At 38.3% G+C, this 16578-nt stretch overlaps 3 protein-coding genes across 6 annotated transcripts; all 3 read right to left on the bottom strand.

Moving 5' to 3' along the window:
- Positions 1-502: 502 nt before the first annotated feature.
- On the bottom strand, positions 503-5448 carry LOC105426766 (uncharacterized). Of its 2 annotated transcripts, XM_011638152.3 has the most exons (6): positions 5078-5448; positions 4070-4257; positions 3807-3983; positions 3152-3632; positions 2481-2540; positions 503-1693 (listed from the first exon to the last, which is right to left on the bottom strand). In XM_011638152.3, exons 2-6 carry the CDS (start codon positions 4250-4252, stop codon positions 1269-1271), a joined length of 1326 nt encoding a protein of 441 aa, XP_011636454.2. In that variant the 5' UTR covers positions 4253-4257; positions 5078-5448; the 3' UTR covers positions 503-1268. The 2 variants fall into 2 exon arrangements, with proteins under 2 accessions (XP_011636454.2, XP_011636463.2); XM_011638161.3 differs by lacking the exon at positions 2481-2540 and having other exon boundaries at positions 5078-5446.
- Positions 5449-5640: 192 nt separating this feature from the next.
- LOC105426778 (uncharacterized) lies at positions 5641-7526 on the bottom strand. Its single transcript, XM_011638171.2, has one exon. It carries the CDS (start codon positions 7524-7526, stop codon positions 5934-5936), a length of 1593 nt encoding a protein of 530 aa, XP_011636473.2. The 3' UTR covers positions 5641-5933.
- Positions 7527-7871: 345 nt separating this feature from the next.
- On the bottom strand, positions 7872-16190 carry Taf1 (TATA-box binding protein associated factor 1). 3 transcript variants are annotated; one of them, XM_089070991.1, is made up of 17 exons: positions 15975-16190; positions 15450-15886; positions 14783-15195; positions 14441-14686; positions 14241-14366; positions 12990-14164; positions 12610-12872; positions 11974-12335; positions 10980-11898; positions 10654-10868; positions 10298-10540; positions 9768-10206; positions 9543-9685; positions 9304-9441; positions 9012-9141; positions 8726-8938; positions 7872-8468 (listed from the first exon to the last, which is right to left on the bottom strand). In XM_089070991.1, the coding sequence occupies exons 2-17, from the start codon at positions 15796-15798 to the stop codon at positions 8242-8244; spliced, it is 5601 nt and encodes a 1866-aa protein (XP_088927117.1). In that variant the 5' UTR covers positions 15799-15886; positions 15975-16190; the 3' UTR covers positions 7872-8241. The 3 variants fall into 3 exon arrangements, with proteins under 3 accessions (XP_088927117.1, XP_088927116.1, XP_011636443.2); XM_089070990.1 differs by having other exon boundaries at positions 10654-11898; positions 15968-16190; XM_011638141.3 differs by having other exon boundaries at positions 10654-11898; positions 15975-16189.
- Between the last annotated feature and the right edge of the window lie 388 nt (positions 16191-16578).

Genomic DNA, 16578 nt, shown 5'->3' on the forward strand with positions numbered 1-16578 from the left:
TTTTAAAATAATTTTACGTTTTTGGTCGTTTTCAACTTGATTAGCAGATCCATCTATTGACATTTTTTTTACTGTTTCTTTCACGTACCAAATTTAAGACCAAACACATTTAAGTTGCATATATTTCGATACTATCGTTTATGATTTGACCAATTTCAAATTGTGTAAAACATGCTGTAGCAAAATATAGTGCAGTTTTTTGAAATTATTGAGTGATTCATTTATGTTCTAAGATAGCTATTACAATAGCTTAAAAGCTATACAATAGCTTTTTTCTAAAAAATTGTTTTAAAAAAAGAAACAAGAATAAAGTATTAAAAGACAAAGATTATTGGGAGTCAGACAATTAGACTTTAAAATTTTTTTCAAATATCTACTTCTTATTGCATTTTCGTTTACAACGCAACCATTTGTATGTTTGTACAAAATATTCGCACATGATGGCACATGATAAAAAATCTCGGTGCAATGACGGGGAGAAGGATAGATCAAGTGCAAAAAGTGTGTACAATAAGGCGCTTTATTTCTATAAATTTCTCGCATAATTCTTGTAGCATTGTATGGAAATAGGTACTTATTACGTGTCTATAAATAGGTTCTTATTACATATTTATATACGCTTGTGCGAGTCATAGCATCGTATAAATTAATGCTGTCCAGGATTTGTAGTTTTGCTTAGATATTGACATGTCGATATTTATGTTTTTATTCTCATTTCTTACTTCGTAGCTATCTTTTCGTGTGGTGATAATATCTCGGATATGAGGTTAGTTTAAAATTGTTAGAAATTTTTGACGTATATCAATGCTGTTTAAAAATGTATTATAATTATTATAAAATATATTATCATTCTTATATATTTTATAATAATGATTAAAAATTCATGAATACATATGAAAGTAAACTTTATGTGTCTAAATATACACATATATATATATATATATACGTCAAAACATATATGTAACGATTTCAAACTGATTTCGTTTTCTGAGATAGATCATCGATATTACGAAAACAGTTACGAAGTAAGAAGTATAAAAGGCAATAAGTTTAAATGAATGATCAATACAGACCATCCGTCATATCTAAGTAAAACCTTGGATAGCACTGATATAAATATAATGCGCATGTATAAATATAACAAATTTCAGTCGCGACTCGTCGTTCTTCATTCCTTTCCCCGTTAACACTCCTCAATTCTAGTAGCCCTCTTTTACAGGGCTCGCTTAGTCAAAGAAGAGAGAATTTCTTCAAGAGAATCGATCTTTTCACACACCGCCACCGCCGCCGTCACCATCGCCATCATCGCCACTCGCTGCCAGCGATTTGCCACTCTTTTCCCGTTTGGCGTTATGATAGAGGTAGGAGTGTACACGCAGACTATTACTGTTCTTATATTTATTACCACAAAGTTTACACGTGAGACTTTCAAGTGGACCATGAATATAACGAACGTGAAGTTTGAGGTTCTCCTTGCGCGTGAACTGCCGCAGGCACCAAGGACACGCATACATACGTATTATCTTGCCTTGCTCCATGCGCAACGTTGGGCCCAGTTGTGAGACCACACGTAACGTCGTCTCCAACGGCAGACTACTACTGGGAATACCTTTGACGGTACGTCGACCCTTATTACTGGAATTCGTCGTTTCGTAGCTGAAATCACTTTGATAAGTCGCTGCATCGTTCAAACCTGTCGACAAAGAGAGAATATTAAAAATGCATTCAATTGATGAATTTTGATGAAATTATCGAGGGATTAAGACAGTAAGAAACCTGTTAGATAATATGTATAAATTTATGAGAAAACGTAAAAAGTACAGATTAGTACAGATTAGTACAAAAGGTTTGTATTTCTGTCAAAATTAGAAATGCAATTTCAGCAAAATTCATAGATCTTTTTTAAGTATATCTTTTTTTGTTTAGAGATTTAATGTTCTTTTCAAAGAATTTTCTAATTTTCTATTTTTATTTAATATGGAGCTCAATAGAGAGAAAAATGGCAAACTTTTTGTATTAGTCTAATATATTTATAAGCAGTGCAGAATGGAAATGCGATTTCTGAGATATCGAAAAAATTATACAGTTAAAAATATAAGATGTATATTTAGAAATTGATAAGAAACACTGATTGTAAAAGATGATGATATGATACAATTTGTGCTCTTTCAGTAAGAAAATTATTTTGTTATATAATTAATTCATTAATAACATTCAAGATGAATTATCAAATTCTATACAAATTATACAAATAATTAGTAATTATACAAATTATCGTGAAAATATAGTTTGATGATTTTAAAAAAAGAGCAAATTGAAAGTCAATCAAAAGAACCAATTCACGTAGATGAAATTAGCTGATATATTATTCTTTTACTGAAGAAAATATTTTGCGAATTGATTCTCTCTTCAAACGCGTTGCTCAACCGAGTTGGAAGACATGAACGACAAGCAAAATGCGGCAGAGATATAAAACGTACCGAACGGCTGAGTTTGTGATTTCTGATTGTAGGAAATTAACTGCGTGTCTGGCACGAAATCTGTAAGATAATATTACCTTCTCTAGACATTCATGACTGATGAGATGAGGTGCCTGAGATGAATTTATGCCAAGTATAACATCTCGAGGAATATCGCTTGCTCGGATTTGAAACACCCATTCGCGTGAACATGCAAACGTGATATTGCGCTGATCACAAAGATTAAAATTGATTTTAACCCCCGGCGTGACAGGATGAGGAATCGATTTACTACACGTTTCAATGTGATAAATATTCCTCGCTAAATCGTAACGCGTTAGAAATTCGTGAACAATGTTGCTAGTAGAAGAAAAAATGGTAATGAGATTCAAGATGTTCACGTTGAAGATACCGGGGGTTAATTAAGAAATACGTAAAAGTGCTCAAGAATTTGCGTCGCAGTCAAACGTGATAATGAGTCTCAATAACAAAGAGTACACATCTATCCGTGGCAACACTTGAAGTGTGTCAAACCTTTGGATCGCCGGTACAGCTGCTGGTACAGCAAACTTTTCTCTTTGCCGAAGGGCGTTTCAGCTCCGGATGACGTTTCGACGACGTCATTCAATCTACCGTTAGCGTCGCCTTTAAAGTACACGAGAGGCCGATTGAGCAGAGGGGAGGATCACTACCTTGTTTCGGCGCATTCTCGTTGCTGGCATAGACCTTTTCCGCTGTGTATCTGTATCCCGAATCCGCGTCCGTGTCCATTGTATAATCCAACGGTTCATGCTTGACCGGTTGCAACTGACTCATGTCAGACGTGCAATCCAACGGCTGCTCTTCCACACCGCTTGACCCATCCGCACTTCCGCATCTCTCGCCGCTGAACGTCGTCTGTATTTCCGGGCCATAATCACCTTCTGTATAACCTTGCCAATGACAAACGTCAGTTGCATTTGATGTTTGTACCATAAGTGGCCTTTCTGTTGAAGTACTTTCCGTCGAAGTGCTCTGCCTCGTTGTCGATTGCTCTTTCACGATGTGCGTTAACCTGCCGAAAGTGGAAACGCTTTCGTCCGTACCGACAGGATCGCATTTGTCTTTATCTACTTCATAGAAACCACGATCTTCAAAGTCCTCGTCATTTCTTCTAAGGGTTTCCTTGAATTTCTGCAATGTAGCAATCAGTTTAGCGCACGCTCTAAATTTATTTTTTTTTATAAAGAATTTATACAGACTGCTTTGAAAAGAATAATTTTTATTACATTCTGCACATTTTTATAATATCGAGAATCTTTTTTGTTAATATTTAATAATTTTGACATATTTTGATATATAACGAACCTTATCTGATTCCGTAGTCAGTCCTTTTATCTGTAGAGCTTCTGCAACTTTTAGAAAACTGGCAATATCTTCCTGCTTAATATTGACTTCGCCTTGATACATAAAATGCAGCATCGCAGACAAATCTCGATAATTGACATCTTTCAGTATAACAATAGGATGTTTGCAGGAGTTTCCCTATGTTCACAAAAAGAAAATTAATAGGGATTTTGATAAGATGACAAAAGCATTTGCAATTGTCACTCTCATTGTCAGATTATTACCTTGAAAAGTTCTCGGAAATACGTGCTGCATACTGACAATATTAACTTGTGGGCTCGCAAGATTTGGCCCTCGGCGGCCAATGTAACATCCACTAAGTGTTCATCCGTTAGTAAAGTATATAAGCCTGAAGAAAGGTTACTCGGGAAACTGTTCCACACCAAGGAGAATTGTTCATCAGACATTGTTCCTATATGAAAGACATCTTATATATTCAATGCAAGACTGACATTATTATAGCTAAGCTATTCTAAATTATTTATAATTTAACTAATCTAAGTTAAATCTAGTTTAAGAATTTCAAATGCTGTATTAGATCGATTTATAGCGATTTTTGTCGATTCTTATCACTGCTAATGAACAAGCAATATGCATACTAAACTATAGCATTTATACCATTTAAGAATATAACATGATAACATTATCTTTTGCGAATATAAAATATAATTCAATACGTTTGTTTCTTATAACTGAACCTATGTATTTTTCATCTTTTCTTTTTCTTCCATCTATCTAATCTAATTATGTACTTTCCTATTATAAGTGCAAAAAGTATAACATAATATAGCTGCAAAGAACAGACTTACATCCATTTTTAACAATATAAATTGCTTTTAATCTTAATTTAATCCCTTCTTTATTTTTTTTCTCTTTTTTATTCATTTCTACCAAAGTTAACTTTAACTCTGATTTAACTTCCTTCTCTTACCTTTTTTCTAATTTTTAAAATCAAAACGAGGAAAGAAGGTAAAGCGAGATTAAAAATAATTTACATACATAGAAATGGAATAGAAAAAAGGCTAAAAAAAAAAGAGAGATATATCGAATATCAAGATTAAATTAGTGCACGACTGATGTCCGTTGTTACCAATGTAGATTAATTTTAATCTCAGGTTTAACTTACTCTTTATCTTTCCTTTAATTCTACGAATTGGAAAAAGATAATAAGTGAATTAAACCGAGATTATTGTCAATCTAAATCGATAGAAATAAATTTGCGTACTATTTACCTTTATTCACGATTCCGTGCTTGTAAAAACAGAGGAAACTATAATTTAATTAAAATCTCTCCAAGACGTCGAGGAAGAAACTCAAGAGTTCTCGACGCCACTCTCGACGTGCTGTTCCTTTCGTTCGTCTGTCGTGAAAACAAAGCAGCACCCTTAACGAGAAACTCGGGAAACGGTCGGTCGCTTCAGTAACCGTTCTCTTCTCGTCCTCTTCGAGGAGACTCCGTGAAGGCTATTAAGTGCAACAAGACACAGCGCGATCCGTCAACGGCACAGTCTAGACGCGCGGACGTCTGAGTCACGTCGATCAGCTTCGACACGCGAATTACAAAAGCGGTGCGCCATAAATCATGCGATCTCCGTCGCGCCCCGTGATGGCGACGCGCGCAATCTCGCGCAATGGCGTCGCGAGCGTCAACAGTGCGGTCGAGTGCTGCGAGCGCAATATGACATTTATATGTCATATTATATATACATACATGTATATATAATTTGTTAATATAATGTAATTGTGTGGGTGCGTGTGTGCGTGTGTATATATATATATGTGTGTATAAATTATATTTATGCTATGAGTCGTAATAGAAATCAACAGACTCGCTACATCGATGTGCCTTTTAGCAAAACAAGATATAAATAACAAAGGATTACTGTCTATTATTGCGCAAGAATATCTCTACTCGAGCATCGAATTATGAGCATTCCCATTCCTTAAGCCTTCAGATTCAGACTGGATTTGTTGTGTCTCTATTTTTCCACGATTCTATTTTCCATTTTTTTTTCTTTCAGGCGGAATACAGTAAAGTTCTCAGGAAGAGACGATCTCGTGAATTACAGATTCATCTTATGGGTTGTTCTATTCAATTGTAACTCTGGTCATATTAACGTCATGACTGTCAGGGGCGAGGCGGAAGCATTTCCAGAGGCCGTACCGAGCCTCCCAGTCGGCAAAGAACAACTCTGGCTTGTTCCAGAGAACATGGTGCACTGCGAAGTTGTATTGAGACTGGATGGGAGGATTCAGATGTGGTGCCCATTGCGCTCTTTCCATCACGATTCTGTTTACATAACTGTAGAATACTTTTGCCTTGTGTATCCAGCATATGAGGGACATAACAGAGATGACAGTGGCATGTATGTGACAAGTTACCTCTATGCTGTTGTTCTGCCACTGTAAGGCAATCTCCTGTAGATTCATAACGAGGCAGACTAGAGCAGCAGCCGTGAAGCCACATGGTACTTCAATGGCGATCAGACAAAGTGTACAGTATGTTGTTTCGAGATTCATCCGTGAGTCTGCATGATCCACTAGACTCCTTAGCAAACTATCGTGCAGCACCTCACGGTGCAGCTTGAAAAACAGTCGATCCTCTCTACGGCATTGCGGTATGCGCATAGCAAGACGCGTGTGCTCGAAAAAGATCTTGGGTGTATCAAAGATCGCTCGATTGTCCTTGCGATCTATTAGGTATTGCAGCACTCGGTTACCCAGTAGGCTGATCAGTCGATTGGATGAGCCTATCATTCGCATCAGCAGTGGAAAAATCATCGGCGTGAGAGTCTGCTCATAGAGGTCTGCCTGGTGCATACAAGCGGCGTACTCTAGGGTGCTACCGAATTCCAGAACAAATTCATCAGTAGCATCCGCAGCTGCCATCCACGAGCACATATGATACACAACCACCAGCAGCTGATTGTTTGACAGATGTTTCATAATATTCCTCAGACAAATCTCCAGGCCGTTCTTGAGGCTCGCAAGCGGTGACGATGACGGTGGCGACGGCGATGGCGTCACAGAGAGATCGGTGACGGAGGGTGATTCGGATATCATCGTCAGTCGTGCAATTATACTGGCATGGAAGAGACTCAGCATCTTTTCCACTATCAGCACGGTGTCTAGTGTTGCTGGCCATACGTATACATTTAGAAGCTCATATAATATCCTAATGATGCCGCGAGCATCCTCGATGCCGATCTTAGGCAACGTCAACTTATTCCAAACTGCGTGAACAATCAGTCCGGCACTGTCCGGGCTGATGTCGAGCAGATCGCGCATCACATCAAAGCAGAAAGTCTCGAACTTCCAGAGCTGATCGTGGTAGATGGCCTCCACGAGTGTCTCCACAATCTCCCGCACTTTTTCCGGCAAATAGATCTTTAATAGAGCGTGATAACAGTTCCGTGCGTTCCTGAACTTTCGTCGACGCTTCCAATTACACAGTCCATTCATGTGCAGCATTTTCTCATAATATAACAGAATCCTTAATATGCTTGTGACAAGCATATGTGGGTGCCGGGATTGCAGTTGTTTTTTCGACGCATCTTTAACGATCTTTGTTATTTTATCCAAAGTTTTATCTTGCTGAATTTGGGACTGCAACTGTACTGGGGTCGAAAAGCTCTCGAAGATATCGTCCATTTTTCGCGTGAACTCTGCGTCGGTCATCATTTGTAGAATTTGTAGAATTTATAAAAAAAAGGCTATAGCTTTAAAGAAAATGTGATAGAAGCCAGAGGATCTAAAAAAATGAAATTTGAATGTTTAAACAATAAAAATATGAGAGTAGTAATGTGAATAAAATATGTAGAAAAGAATGAAATTTCGAAAAATATACACATAAGATGATCAAACCTAAATATTTTAGATTTGTTAAAATCTTCAACTTTCAATTTTTCGGATTATAAAATAAAATAAATAAAAACATAAAATTGCAGTTTTCATTGCGTTGAAAAGTTCACGTTATATTATTCATAATCACTAGTTAATTTTGTAGACAAAAACGAACGCTATAACTAAAAAGTGAGTTTGTCATATTTTTCCCCTTTTTCTTTTCACAGATGTATTACTTCTAAGATAGCAAGATTATAAAGATCTATATAACACAAGTAATAACAATGTATTGCTTAAAATAAACCTATTTACATAAGTATAATGTAGTAGCATATTTAGCACGCTTTAATTAACGCGCTCTAAGAGATAGAAAAAAAAACATTTTATTCTATATTTACAAGACCTATACATATATGCACATAATAGTCCTAAATTACTCTTACAACATGGACTTAACAATTTGTCAATTCTTAATTGTATATAACCTATTCTTAAATATATTAAATATACATTTCTCTCACGTTACTTTAACAAAGTAACAAAACTTTCGCGTTTAAAACCACAAGTCGCCGCCGACATCCTCATCTGGTGGTGGTAGTTGTTGTTGCTGTTGATTTTGCTGTGCTTCCTGCTTGGCTGCGGCATTCTCAGCGTCATCGTCGCTCTCAGAAACAGCCAGATCATCTTGAATCTTATTCTCGCCTTTATCATCTTTGGCCGGTAAACCGGCCAATAGGAAATCCGATGGATCATAATTTGGATCGACATCCATGCTCTCATCTGCGAGCAGAAAATCGAAGTTTACGGGATTCACACAGAGCGAAAAAGTACAATTGCATTATCAATCGAGGAATCAAGTATGATTTAAAACAATCCAACGAAAAGTTGTTTTATCTTGGAATTTTGTCATATTTTCCCAAACTTCGCTTGCCATGATTAAAAATATTAATAGATTTTCTTGAACCATTTTATATTTATATAAAATTTCTAACTTGTTCAAAGGGTTAGATTACAAAGAGATAAAAAAATTCGCTTACCTTGATGAAGCAATTGTTGTTCGCCCATATAAAAGCCAACGTTGCCCAACTGGACCATTGCCTCGGCAGCTTGTTGGCTGTCATCATCCGCTAATACGACGCCTTCTTCTCTGACTTCGCCTAACTCCAGAGCCTCCGCTTCGTTTTGCTCGGAATGTTCGTCTGTACCGAACGGTACTTCATCGAATTCATCCTCACTGGAGAACTGAAGATCTGTGGCAGAAAAAAAGATTGTTAGGCGAAAGATCCGATGAATACAAAGTGAATTCGTATCACATAGATTTACCTTCTTCAAGCACATCTTTCTTTTTCGAACTCCTATCAATGTCTGTTTCCATATCTCCTTCTACATCGACAAAATCGAAATCGTCCATATTTGATTTGCCAAATGGATTCTCCGGTGAACTGGTCTGACTCTGAAGATAAATTTCAAATTTCAGTGAAACATATGGGAAATCAAGAACATTAAGCATTAATTGAACATTAATTGAAAAAGTTAAAATTGAACAAAAAAAATAATAAAATGTGAATTATAAACAAATGTATATACTAAACGTAAAGATAAAAATAATCATTACCCCTCTGAATTCAGGTTCCGCGATAGTATAATTTTCCTCATCCGGGCAAAGCCATGAAGAGTCTATATCTGCTTGCTCCATCGCTCGTTTCTGTACGAGCAGTATATTGTTCTCCAATTGCGTTAGATGTTCGTCGTACTAAACAAAATAGATTCATTATTGTTATTTTGTTCTAATGATTCCTGAAGTCTTAATGATTTCTATATCTTATGAACATGAAAATATTTGCATACACGTACTTCGTCTAATGTTTCTTTACACACTTTAACCAGCAACTCTGCTTTATTTGTGAGTGAAGAATCTTTGCCATTATAAAGTATACTGTTCTCCAAGATCTGTTCGATGTCTCTAAGAAACTCATTACGATTATGATATTTATGCGCTGGAAAAGTTTTAAAAATCGAATTGTTTTCAAAAAAATTATTAAAAGCATTTAAAAATCTTGTAACATTAAAGTTCCTTACCAGATACTTTTTTAGATATCGTTTCCAGATCCATCGGCCTTTTAACAATATTATAATAATCTTTCACCATTTTTTTATTGACAGGCTTCATAAATGCCCAAACTTCGGTCATGGATTTCAGTTTATTGTTAACAACATTATCTAAGATAAAGGTGAGAGCGACCTGATCATTATCATCCAAAAGAGGATTGATCGCCTTCTCCAGCCTCATTAGGCGATCTTCTTTTTCGCCGAGCCTCTCGACACACGTATCTAGCATTCTCTTAGCGGCCACTGTCAAGGAACTCTTTGCTCCGTTATAGAGCGTCGAGTTTTCTACAATCTGATTAACATCCGCCAGGAACTCCTCTCTGCTTTGATATTTTTTCAGTCTCAAGTTTTCGCGTATAGTTTGCAGATCCATCGGTCGCTGTATAATCTTGTGATAATCGGGTACGATCTAATAAAATAATAATTTATAACATAATTTTCATTCGATTCATAATGTACGGTTTTCTCAATTCTATCTTATAAGTTAAAATAACATTTACTTTAGCATTGACCGGGAATAAGAACGGTTGCACATCCGGTAGATCTCTCATCTCGTTCAGAATGCTCTCTAACATCGTCGACATCACGACAACCGGGTCGGTCCTACGCCTGTTAACCGGTCTTTGGTGGCGTTTCAAATAATCACAATAGTCATCCGTGGGTGGTTTTCTACGTTTCTTCGAATTCACTGCTTCCTTCGGCACTTTGAGCAGCAGCGTACGCCTCTTCATTTCTTCGGCATGCTGAAATAAAAGCCAGAATACATCGTAGTAATTCTGTAGGTTTTCTCGGATTCCGTATGATAATGAAATATAAATAAAAAAAAGCTTGACATAAATTTATAAAACTGACTCACTTTGATCAGTTTTGAGGACAGCTTCACCTTGGTACCATCGACATTTACTAAATCCTGATCATCGGTGTTCAATTGTTTCTCGATCTCCTCCTCCTGCTCCTCGGTCATCGCAACATTAACCGGTGCGGTGGCGATGCTGTTCTGGTAGAGCGGACAAGCCTTGTTGGTGCGCATGTGGCCAACGTTGCCACAAGCGCCGCATTTAAGTTTGAGATCTGGTTTGAGTTTAGGTTTTTTACGTTTGGGAGGTGATACCTCTGGTTTAGGATGCTTAGGCGCGGGGGCGGAAGAAGAAGAGGATTGGAAATTACAGAATGGAAGGATACTAGTTGAGGAAGTGGTGATCGGAGTATTAGTATTACTACGATCAAATATGTTGTTATTCGAACTGTTGATGCTGCTGCCATTCACTATCGGCGGCCCGCCCAGCATACGTTCTCTCTCCTGATTTCGCTTAATCCGTCGCAGTTGCTCCTGAATTCTACGTTTCTCCCGCTTCATCTCTTCCTTCTGCGCTTCGTCCAACGTGGCAAACTGTTTAATAAATGTCTCGTCCTTTGAATTACGAATCTTGATGTACGTGTCGATCACGGCGGGCTTTCTCACCAACTCGACTCGCGTATACTCTTTACCCTCCGGATTTCGGAACGTGCGGTAGATCTTTAATACACGACCCTGCTGCGCGTTGAAATTGTTAACCGAATTGTCCTCCTCCTCGTCCTTTTTCTTGTTTTCCTTGCCTTTTTTGCTCTCCTGCTCCTGCGCCTCGCCCATTAACATTTTTCGCAGCTCATGCCGCTGTTGCTCTTCCCGCTCCAGCGACAATTGCGTACTAGTCTTTTTGTTCGACAACATATTTTCGATGTTCTTACCCATCTCCTCAATGTCCGAACTGTCCTCCTCCGAGCTCTCTCCCTCGTCTGTACTCAGTACTTCGTTTGACGATAGCACACGATTTTGCAAGTCGAAAATACGTTGGCACTCCTCCTTGTAACGTTCTTGATGTTCGGCGATAGAAAAACGATTGCCACGGGAAAATTTCGTCATGCCTTCTTCGCCGGCTTTCGCTTTCTCCGTCGATAGGGTTCGTACCACGTCAATTACTTCCCAACGTGATAATTTTTTAATTTCTTCCTCGGGTACGCCAAACTTTCGCAATAACGCTTTAGCATTGTTCAAAGACAATCTCCTTAAGTCCGCATCTGTACCGGTCACAGTCCTTTTCGGTTGAGCTTCTTGCTCCTCCTATCCAAAACAAAATTTTATGTTTTATCTTAATTTAAATTACAATATTCTTTATTAATTTCTATCAGAGCGAACCTTGCTAATAGTCGGTTTATTCGGTACTCTGACATAGGAGAAACCTTCACCACAGCCAGTTGGATCAGCTGGACCAGCCAATTGCAACAGGCACTTTCCTTTCATGGCTTGAATATAAGCTCGTGTTGTATTCCATGGTGCCACTTTCACCTCGTCGTCCATCTTCAGTTGCATATCTTCGTCATCATCGTCCTGAGGAGTAAACAGAAATTTCTCACCATAGCCAGCGTCCTTCAGACGCTGTTCTGCTGCGATCATGCTGAAATAAGCGCAACATTGTTCCGGTGATACCATGGCACGAATCTCCTCTTCCGTCGGCAATCTAAAGTCGGGCTTTATCACCCACCAATTAGAATCCATACCTATTTGATATAAAAAAATTCTTATATGAGTGACTTATATGAGTTCACATAGATTTTATAGATTAACTTAAAAATATAACGACAATGGCTGAATTCCATAAAGCGCATATGCGCGCATTTTATTATAGTATATGTGACATGAACTATAGATAAATGTGCGTATACGCGCTTTACGGAATCCAGCTAATGACATTTCTCTTTATAAAATTCTTACTTTGTTTTCTCCCAAAAGAGAGTTTAAGTTTTCTAGAAGAACTTGATAACGGGTACGCACCAGTTCTCTTAAAATCCGCACATAATTTCAATCTCTTTCTAATGCTGCTTTCACTATGGGATGGAAAAGCCTTTTTTATATCGTCCATTTTAATGCGACGAGGTGTATCGCGCGATTTCCAAAACAGCCTGTATATAAAAACTTGTAGAAAATCACGTACGAAGTTATTGGCTCTCTTTGAATTAGGTCCAGGAACTTCGTAAAGCGGACATTCCTGTCCGGCGACAAACAAAGCGTCCATTTCTCTAATATAATATTGTTGCCTGTAAAGATTATAAAATAGTGTGAAAATAGAAAAAAATATACAAAATTATATGTAAAATCGCGCGAGCAATAAAGTTAAAAGTGAAAGCTGTAAACATGATTAGATATTACGATACCTTGTTCTTATGACCAAGAAATCAGTCTCGGGAATTTTATGCTCATAAATGGGCGCTCTGTACATATTGTTCTCGATCGCCTGAATGCTTTGGCCAGGAGTGAGAATTCCCAGGAAAGGACTTGTGTGAGCATACGCCGTCTCTCCGTATCTATATGTTTGAGGTCCTTGATCCTTGCCTGCCCTTCTCTTATAATAGTTCTTTACTTTGGAACACATACCAACTTGATTCATAAGTGGTGGATGCTCCTCTGAGAATTCAACTAGTACCAACTCGCCGTCTCGTCCGGTCAAGTCCTCAGGTGTTCTCATGAAAAACACATCACCTCCACCAGAAGCAATTCTTTCTTGTTCTCGTTGTTTCGCCTTCTTCTTGATGTGCTTCAGCAGAGGCAAGACACTGTGTGGTCCCGGATGAGACAATGGACCATGACTAAATCTTCGCAACGGTGGTCTATGAAAGTTTCTCAAGCGCATTGGACCCATATGTGTTTGTACAAAAGGCACGCGTAACTCCACGACCGGAGTGCTGTGCTGTATTAAATTGCCGCCACCGACTTTCAGTCTCAACGTGGTTTCCGAGGACTTAGGCATATAATATGTGTCGTTTGATATGTTAAACGGATCCCGATCGGGTGATTTCGGCGGTGGTGGCGGAGTGTCTTCCTCGAGAACGTTAATGACACCTGCTTTACCCAATAGTAACTTGCTCTTTTTGACGTGCGGATGCGGAATTTTTACCTTAGGCTGCGGACCGTTGTCCTTATGGAGAAGAGCGGGATCGATGTCATCCGGTATGCCCAGGACTATGTTTTCATCATTCGGATCCAATGTAAGTATTTTCGGTTTTGGGATCTTTTTCATGTTCTCGGGATCCCAGATTACTTCCTCTTCCCATAAGCCGTAAACAAGTTCCTCGTTCTCTACCGGAAATATCGAATACCAAGTGTCGTCCTCCTCCCGTTGTTGTTGCTGGTTTCCCTTGCCCATGTTCATCTTATTCTTTTGAGATTGCATGTGCAATGGCGTTGTAATTTGCGATGTGGCTAGTCTGACATTAGGTGCTACAGTAACCGGGGCACCCTTCCCGGGCTGACTGAAGGCTTGAGCAGTTCTGTTGCCGCTTGATGGTACCCAGCCGGCAGCATTATTTTTACTGTTCAGTTTCTGTGTTACCTGTAAGAAAAGAAACAAATGTCACTTCTCGCAAGAACGCAGCAACAATACTGACTACTTTATAATAAAATTATACTTTATGCTTTATATCGTCTCCGTTCCAGACAACGTCATCCTCCCAATGCAACTGAGACACCATTAAGAATGCGTCATCCGCAGATTCTTCGTCTTTAATCTCTTTTTCGTTTTCTTGTTCTTCCGCCTAATTGCGCAAGAAAATGTGAATATTTAAAGGTAATGATTCAATTTTATCCAGTATACACAATAATTACGCACTTTTTCAACTATTTTAAAACCATAGTTGAATCCATCTCCAGTTTCTGGAACTTCCAGCATGTCGTACCATAGCTGCGCAGGTCCGAATCTCCAATCAGCCACTTTGGGTCCCATGTCACCGTTTTCCCCATTCTCGCCAGTCTTACCAGTCTGTTCTTTGTCTTCTATTGGTCGCAGCAGTTTATTCTCATCATCCGAACGACACGCCTCCGCGCTTGGTTCAGGGCCATAATGCATGATCCATCCCTAAAATAAACGACATATTTATACAATCTTCAAAACCAATAAAAATTACAATTGGTAATTTGAATCAAAAAAAGATCTATCACAAAAAGAAATTACCTTAAATTTAGATTTTTTGTCATCTTGATCAGAGCCAGAATCGGAATCTCTAACATCATGATGTTTTTTCTTCTTACGTCGCTTTCTAACACCTCTCCATATCTGTGGAAGACTGCTTGGTTTACCTGGACCGAACAGCCGTGAGAACCTAAGCACTTTGTTGGCACGGAAGTCCGGAAACAGTTCAGTGACGTCAATATTAGCATACTTGGATGGCAGCATTGAAGCAAGGGGTGTTTCTAATTTACGTTGACGTGCTGCTTCCACATCTTCCGCCGTCAATGTTTCTTTCTCCTCTGGTATTGGCGGCGGTGGCATCAGCTGTGTGTCAGACTTATTGACAACTTCCTCATCGTCAGCATCATAATCTGCATTCTCTTTGTCTACTTTTTTGTCAAGTACATTATTCTTGGCTGAAAATGAATTACTATATTACCTTATAATTCCATATATTTATCATAATTATATTTATAAATAAAAAAAATGATACATATTTTAATATCTATTAATAATCATTAATTAATCCTTTCACTACCAAGAACGAGAGATCTCGTCCGTGGCATATCTACGACATCGTAGAACCGAGATAGCTCATCCTTGGTAGTAAAAGAGTTAACCAATACTTATTTATATAAATAACTATGTAAATCACAATAAAAATACTAACAAATTTCATCATTTATATCGTCCGCCAATTCATTTATATCCGAGAAGTCTAGAGCAGTAGGTGATTTCGCTAAGTAATCTACATCTGTGTCATTCATAATTCCACTCTGATCCTCTTTATCGTCTGCTTTGCTGTTCTCTATTTCCTCTGTGTTACCATCGTTGGACATCATTTCATTAATGAACGAGCTCAAACCGAGGCGACCTAGCGAAGCTAGATGTTGCTTGGCATCGGCATCTAAGATATCGTCCTCCAACTGACCATTGTCATCGATGTTGCCGAAGAGGAAGCCGGTGATGTTGAGACCAGACGCTAGATCTTTCTCATTTTCCTCATCGGAATCTCCCATCTTTCTCACGTTAAAATTTACCGATTAATTCGATCTTCGTAATGTAAATGTCCGTGTAAAAATGTTTCTCACCGTGCGTACGATAGTTCTGTAAATTAATCACAAATTAATATGCAATAACGCCTTTTTTTATTTTTAATCACAATTTGCGGCAAGATATAGACTTTACCACTTACGAATCATGTACGGCACTAACGAATTACATATGAAATCCGATCTAGCATTTTGTTTATATAAGTAGCCTTGCGACGACAAACCACTCACGAAAGAAATGGAAATGAACTAATAACCAAAAACACGACCTCGGCGAATTTATCTGGAGCTTCGATTGTATAAATACTAGATATGTAGAGTGAATCGAATTTCTATTCCCCACAATTATGAAGGATTCAACAGCACATCGCTGATTGATCAATTGAATATGAAATTTTCTAATTGGTGATGACTGAAAAATTTCTAAGCACCAATCGATATGGGGAGCGTCCTGTTTGACCACGTTGCAATTGGACATAACTACTTATAGCGACAAATGCCTGGAGATTTTCCACTGGATCGACCAATCAAAAAATTTTATTTTAAATTGACCCATTAGCAATGTGGGCAATCGAGTGCTATCTCCGATATGAGTGATTGTGTGGGGTGATATTCGACCACAGGGGCCAACGTCTAGAATTTTTCCACTGTTCAAGCGCTGTGAGTGGTCAATCGGGACGTGGTCAAACGGGTGTCATCCGATTGTGTGCTATCAGAATGTATGGAAATTCCTCTGTGACTCTGTGT

The sequence above is a fragment of the Pogonomyrmex barbatus genome, unplaced genomic scaffold, assembly GCF_055798465.1.
Source record: "Pogonomyrmex barbatus isolate J1 unplaced genomic scaffold, ASM5579846v1 scaffold11, whole genome shotgun sequence".
Classification (NCBI taxonomy): Eukaryota; Metazoa; Arthropoda; class Insecta; order Hymenoptera; family Formicidae; genus Pogonomyrmex; species Pogonomyrmex barbatus.